General features: G+C 41.3%; 1 protein-coding gene across 1 annotated transcript in view; it reads right to left on the bottom strand.

Moving 5' to 3' along the window:
* Positions 1-3,583: 3,583 nt before the first annotated feature.
* c2cd3 (C2 domain containing 3 centriole elongation regulator) overlaps positions 3,584-7,705 on the bottom strand; it is an 86,424-nt gene continuing 82,302 nt past the window's right edge. The window contains exon 33 of the mRNA XM_078402150.1: positions 3,584-5,007. Within this exon, the coding sequence (XP_078258276.1) occupies positions 4,870-5,007 (138 nt within the window). The 3' untranslated portion in view covers positions 3,584-4,869. The remainder of the gene's footprint in view (positions 5,008-7,705) is intronic.

The raw sequence follows: 7,705 nt of genomic DNA, 5'->3' as shown, positions 1-7,705 counted from the left end.
TACGAGAGGTTGTATTTTGCATTTTCTTACCAAAACACCCTCCATATAAAAGTCTATGTCTGATGAATGGTCCCACTCTGAAACATCACCCATACTTTTCTCCAAAGATGCTGCCTGGCCCGCTGAATTACTTCAGCACTTTACATCTATCTTTGGTATTAACCAGCATCTGCAGTTCATTGTTTCTACGCTATGTCTAAGTCCATCTTTAATGAACTATGCAGATTCTAAGATCTTAGTTTTTACATTCCTTTAAATTAAACCAGCCACACTTTCCCAATATGGTTATAACTGCAGTATCTAACTGAACACTAAGTGCAAAGTTAGGTAAGCTCCTTTAATAAAAATAACAAATCTAATTAAGTATATTATTGTCCCTGCAGTCTATGCTTAAAAACAAAAGCAATGGAAGACATTGTCCTTGTTGCTCTCATTGTGGTGCTAATTTAGCGTTGAGGCTACTTAGCTCCAGATCTCCAAACCAGGTCAAAGAACTTAATTTTAGAGGCAAGGCAATAATTATGATCCTTTACCTCAAAGCAGCAGTAGACCGAATATGACTTTAAGAAGATCTAGACAAAAAGGTGTAATGGAAAAGACTCTTAACTGTCACGTCACACAAAGATGGTTGTATTTGTTGATTAATCTCATTTGAACCCAGGATATTGTTGCAACTGTGGCGGCTCCCGAGGGTCGGGCCATACCACTCACGACCCCTCGGCACGGGAATGGGTCGAGCCAAGGAGGCGGACTTCGGCCGGGAGTATAAAGGTCAAGGACCGCATGACTCTCATTCCCTTTTGGAGTTCCAGTGATACAGTAAACACGCTTTCGTTAACCTTGCCTACTTGTCGTTATTTTGGCCTACTTGGCCCACTACATTGGTGACCCCGACGTGATCACTGCGCGCCGCCCAAAGGGCGTCTGCACGCCTGCCGAGGGCCTGGAGATCATCAAAAAGCCCTTCACTGAGCTGCATGCGAATGTCGGACGGCAGTAAGTGGAGAAATACATAGTCAAAAAGGAGGCAAGGTTTGTGACCGTCCAGCAACGCGAGCATGTCACTAAGCAGCGCGGATGGGCGCCGGGCGCCCAGGGGAGGCATTTGGAGGATTCTTTTAGCCCGCTCCATTCTCGGGAGCCGGTACAGGACCCCCCCCCAGAACCAGCCCCCCTTTACAAGTGCCTCCAAAACCGCACCCGCCGATCCCCTCATCTCGACCGGTATTTGTACCCCCTTCTCCGCCCCCGTTTGTCCCTCCAGCAGTGCCCCCGCCAGCCCCCCCGGTTGTCCCTTCAGCTGAGCCCCCGCCAGACCCCCCGTCGGACGGGTACCGTACACGGTTCGGTCGACTAGTGCGACCACCGGTGCGCTTCGTGCCTCTGGTTCTGGGGGGGGGTCCTGTGGCGGCTCCCGAGGGTCGGGCCATACCACTCACGACCCCTCGGCACGGGAATGGGTCGAGCCAAGGAGGCGGACTTCGGCCGGGAGTATAAAGGTCAAGGACCGCATGACTCTCATTCCCTTTTGGAGTTCCAGTGATACAGTAAACACGCTTTCGTTAACCTTGCCTACTTGTCGTTATTTTGGCCTACTTGGCCCACTACACAACACAAGAGCCGTAAACACAGCCCAATCCATCACCGGCTTGTCACTTCCTTCCAATGCTGTCCATCTTTACAGTGCATTGCATGCGGGGTCCTATAGCTATGGCTGTATCCAGTCCTCCGAATAGTTAGACATCCTACACTTAATCAAATGGATAAAACATTGGTTTCTGTCAAGGTGAGCACTTGAGAAGGAAGCTGATGTGAATTATTCACTCAGTCCTTCTGTCCAAAAATGATTGTGATTTTTTGTTTTGTCCTTAACATTCAAATGCTTCATTTCATCATCATCGGTGGTGGGATTATTTTTAGGTACATCCTGTATGCTGCAAGACTCAAACAATGCAAACAATCTGTAATGTTCTGCACCGCACTGATGCTTGAATCTGACTTGTTGCAACATGAAAGGAGGCAGTTTAATTGATCAAGGCCGAATCAGCATCATGCAAACAATCCTTACAGCTTCATCCCTCCCACTGCATGTTCTCCCCAGCAATCTGCAGATTCTGGCCTGTCAGACACTTAGCCAATCCTTTTTGACCACCGCAATGAAATTTATTTCCCCTACTAACTCTGACATAGCAATTCAGACCATGAGACACACCTTAAAAATGTTCATTGTTTATCCCTTGTCCTTCATCCCTGCATTAATGGGAACAGCTTCTGGCCATCTATTCTATATCCTTCATGTTTTTAAGCATCCTTCTTCAGATTTCCTTGCAATTATCTGTTCCAAGAAGAACAAACCTTACTTTGCCTTTTCTACCCACCTGATTACAGATCTTTACCCCCTCCTCCACCACCCAAGTATTATTTAAATAAATCTATCTGTATTCTCTCCCAAATGTGCACAACTTTCCGAAAGTTTGGCACCCAGAACTGAATATGATAACTCATTTATGATCGAACCAGTGCTTAATAAAGATTTATCACAACTTTCTGTTTTAGTATTTTGTGCACCTATTTATAAAGCCTGGGATATTGTACCTACTTACTCAACCTGCTCTTTCACTTTCAAATACTATCCAAAGATAGCTCCAGTGGAGGATGTAAAAAGTCATAGAGTTGCACACAGAGCAGCACATTTGTCCTCATTTGGCTCATATCCCTCTACTTCTTTCTTGTCCAAGTGCCTGTCCAAATGTCTTTCAAACATTGTATCTGCCTCTACCACCTCCTCTGAGAGCTCATTACAGATTACCACCATCTTCTGTGTGAAAACTTTACCCCTCAGATCTCCTTTAAGTTTCTCCCCCCTCATATTAAACCTATGACCTCTAGTTTGGAACTACCACACAGGAAAACAACCCATTTCTATCCTCTTCATGATGTTATAAACCTCAAAAAGGCCATCTCGCAATCTCCAACATTCCAGGGAGAACAAACCCAGTCTTCTCTACCATTGGAGAGAGCTTCTTCTCCTGTCTCTCCAATTACTTTTCATCATCTACAGATCAGAAGTGTGATCGAATACCTCAACCTGTCAAATGTGAGAAAGGAAAGCAGGTGCACTGTAAAGCTACTACCTGCAGCTTCTCCTCCAAATTACATCATACGCTGCCTCAAACCATACTCAATTCATCAACACTGGCTTTAAATCCTGGAACTGTGGGAACACCCTCAATGGGAAGATTGTTGTGGGTCAAGATGCAATTTGCCACCATTTTCTCAAGGGCAATTTTCAACAGGGATAAATACTGCCCTTATCACATGAATAAAAATGTCATAGCTACAATATCAGTGGTAGACAGGACTTTGAAAATGCATCAGATTGTGGTCACTGCAATACAAACAGAGTTTGTTATATTAATAACTATGTCACAAATGCAAAATAACTGGTGCAGTGAGACATTCCAAATGCTTTTTTTTTTTTCGGAACTCGGAGAGAAAATTCACCGGAACCGGAATTCTATCATAAATAGAATCAAGTGTAATGCTTTGAAAAATAATTTATTACTGTCCTCTGAGATAGTTTTGAAAAAACATAATTCTGACTTATACAAATATTAAAGTTTAGTAACCTATTGTACAAGATTTAACTTATTTCACACTAATACAAAAATACATTTACCGGCATTACGACCAATACAACCCTTTATTCACTTGCATGAAAGCCTTTGCATAGACGTCCTGCTCTATGGTATTTTCCACTTTCTGTCTTTTTAAGATTCTCACATTATTACACTGAACTTTATTTCAGAAAAAAGCACTTTAACAGTTTACCACTGGTCCAATTTCTGTATTTTGTTGGAGCTATAAAAATAGTGGAGTTCCAAAACATTCCCAAAAATTGGGGAACTCCAAAAAAACTGCAGCTAAGAAGGAAGTTTGAAGAAAATGGGACCCATTGAAGATCTAATCCATTGTCTGAATTTTGCTGTAAATCAAACCTCAATCAAAACCAACACTGAGAATTGGAAAAATACATTTATCCCCTACAGGTCTCTGATCATTTTACCACAAAACGGATGATCATATTCTAAACAGTTTGTTTTTTCTTTGCTTTGCATCAAATTAATAGAATGTAAGCCATTGTAGTAATACCCCCCAATGCTGAGTGTCCAGTTGCACATGATAAGTGCTGTAAATGCTGTAATCAAATGAGATTTGAGCCTCCAAAACCAATGTTACTGCATCTTAAGAATATCCATTAACCATTGGTTGTTAAGGGTGAATAGACTGCCTCAGTAAATTTGTACCACTTATCCTGATCAGGCAAACCAGACTATCAGTAAAGAAAAATAATTTTCTTACAAATGGCTAATGAAAACATTGCACTGAAGCATTGCCACGGTATCACTTCAATCTTTGATATAGTACAGACCGTGAGAATGATACCATCTTGCAGATAGATGTATACCAAATGCCTTTCACTGCCCTAAAGTATCCTCTTACAGTGCTGTGGGGCAAGGAGTGTGAATGTCAATGGGTAATGCCAAACTCAAAACCTTCACCTCAGCTAAAGTATTTGTTCATAATGTAGACAGGATTAAAAGGACCAAATGTGCTGAATAAACAAGGAACAGTATCTGATAATTATATGCACAAATTAACAATGCTCCCTCCCCCCTCCCCTCCGGAGAAAAATATGATCTGCAGAATGGGGTAATCCATTTTACTGTACTCAATGTTCAGGTCCAGACATATACAGCTCAAGAGTCACATGCATCATTAACTACTGAATGAATTGACTCGGACACTCACCAAACCTCGGGTATGAATTATGTAGGCTTTTAAAATAATATTAATTGAAAAATCACTTCAACGTTTTTCTGTAAAGTGTCCTGCAAAAATCTTGGCGATTCTTTTGGTTTCTTCTTTAGATAACTCTTTTGAGGTTAACTTCGGCTTTTGTCGACTGCTCTGCCGAGAAGCTCTTGTCAGAGTTGGAATTTCACTCTGGGGAGAAAAAAAGTAATTTAGGAAACATATTTGAAAGGTGAATTCAAATCCAACAAAGATGATTTCCGCAGCAAACACCCTAATAAATAACTGCTCAAATATAGAGTTACTTGTTAAGTTGCTATGACATTCAGATCAGTGTGATGCAGCAAAGAATAACACTACCCAATTCCACAGTCACAAGTCAGGAAAGTTTCCATCCTTGAGGAAAACTGAAGGTACGACAATAGAAGCGACAAACTCAAGATATATATTTTAACTGAGTCGAATACTGGAACATTTGACCAGAAATAGAACTGCGCCTTTCTTTAGTGTACTAAAATATTAAAGCATATAATTCAAGTACCAAATCACATCACCACAGGGGGATCTAGAAATTGGTTGAAATAAGGTATGCAAACGTTTTTGTATCTTTTCCAGCACAAAAAATTGTAATGTCGTAGAATTTTTGCATGCCCACAACAGTGTCATGAGGTCAGAAATTATAGGAGCAGAATTAGGCCATTCAGCCCATCAAGTCTGCTCCACTATTCAATCATGGCTGATCTAGAGAATCATGGCTGATTCAAGAGAGAGCTAGCACAGAAAGCTTCATCTCCTCATGTTGGTGCTATCACCTACCAATGTAATTCAGAGCTGACAATCTTTTCTGACTGTTGAGTTTGAGGTTATATTGCAATGATTGGTGTCAAGGGTTATGGCGAGAAGGCGGGAGAATGGGGTTAGTAGGGAGAGATAATAGACAATAGGTGCAGGAGGAGGCCATTCGGCCCTTCGAGCCAGCACCGCCATTCAATGTGATCATGGCTGATCATTCTCAATCAGTACCCCGTTCCTGCCTTCTCCCCATACCCCCTGACTCCGCTATCATTAAGAGCTCTATCTAGCTCTCTCTTGAATGCATTCAGAGAATTGGCCTCCACTGCCTTCTGAGGCAGAGAATTCCACAGATTCACAACTCTCTGACTGAAAAAGTTTTTCCTCATCTCAGTTCTAAATGGCCTACCCCTTATTCTTAAACTGTGGCCCCTTGTTCTGGACTCCCCCAACATTGGGAACATGTTTCCTGCCTCTAACGTGTCCAACCCCTTAATAATCTTTCGATAAGATCTCCTCTCATCCTTCTAATCAGCAAGTGACATCCTGAATATATTAAGTGCAAAGCAATGTCTAAAGAGAGGTTAGACACATCCCCTTGCTGTTCATTGGCAATATTATTGACAAATATCCTCATCGCCACCCCACTTAACATCCTGGGAGATGCAATTAAACAAAAACTCAACTGACTGCCCACATTTGTACCATGACCACTCGGTCAGTTCACATGCTGGACCTACCTCCCAAGTTCCCAAAGCCTCCTTATCACACATTAAAGAGCACGTTCAGACTTCGACTTCTTACTTAAGCCACAACACTCAAGAAACTAGCTACTGTTAAACATTGCCCACTGATCTACTTCGGCTTAACCATCCATTCACTTCAGTACTGTGTTGTAGTAAATAATAAACAAAATTACTCTAAATACTCAGTGTGTCAGGCAGCATATGTGTAAAGAGAAGTCAAGTTAGCGTTTCAGATTGAAGTGAAAATAAAGACCCTTTGACCTGAAACATTAAATCAACCTCACTTCCCACAGATGCTGCCTGATCTTGGAGTATTTCCAGCAGCTTCAATTTATATTTAAGATTTCCTGCATCTGCAGTTTAAAAAAATTCCGTGTCCGTGACTGCAGTGGACTATTCACACAAGCCACATTGACACATTTTCAAGGCTCACTGGGCATCATTTTTCCAAATACGACTCCTCCACTAAAAACCAATATTATCACCTCTAAATTCCTCCACAAGTCACAACACCATGTGGACTTAAAAATTAAAATAGTGCATGCAAGTATAATCGTTCTAAAAGGGTGAATCTGCAAGATAAAATAATACCCGCCTTGTGCATTGCATTTAAAAAAATAACATTTGAAATGTAATTTCACTAAACAATGTAATCATAACCCAACCCTCACCCCAAAAAAAGCCCCAAATGTTCAAATGATTGACTTTGCAAAATGAAGCATGTTCAGAATGAAACTCAAAAGCTGGAACTTTTTTAATCAAACTTTTTAAAACAGTCTGGTCCAATATAAACCGCAGCTGACTGATTCATTTCTGCAGTTCGACAGAATTTCAAAATAAATTATTGTGTAATCATTTTACGTAAATTCATAGGAATAATATAATTAGGAACAATATAATTGACGTCTTCAATCATGGAAGTCCTAAATTGGAGAACAGAAACTAGCGAATTGTCAGCATTCAGGATTTCCATCCCTTCTAATATTTCGTGATCAGCAGACTGCCCTTAGAGGTTTGGCTACAGTCAACAAACAGCTGATGTCATTTCAAAAGGCCTAGCTGAAACTGGTTCTAAATGTTGACGTATCTACTTTCTGCCTGGAAAAGCACTGAAACAAAATTAGATTAAAGGGAAGTAACCAGTCTGAAGAAGGGTCTTGACCTGAAATGTCACCCATTCTCTCTCTCCTGTGATGCTGCCTGTCCCACTGAGTTACTCCAGGTTTTTGTGTCTATTTTAGATAAAAGGGAAGTTCTGACCTTCGAATTATGGACAACCCAAGCATATTTTGCAACAAACTATGTCAGGTGTGCATGGAATGGGAAACGACACTGGTTCACTAAAGGGAAGA

Source organism: Rhinoraja longicauda, chromosome 7 (genome assembly GCF_053455715.1).
Source record: "Rhinoraja longicauda isolate Sanriku21f chromosome 7, sRhiLon1.1, whole genome shotgun sequence".
NCBI lineage: Eukaryota > Metazoa > Chordata > Chondrichthyes > Rajiformes > Arhynchobatidae > Rhinoraja > Rhinoraja longicauda.
Note: the sequence above shows the minus strand (reverse complement) of the source record. Positions and strands in the feature narration are given on the sequence as shown.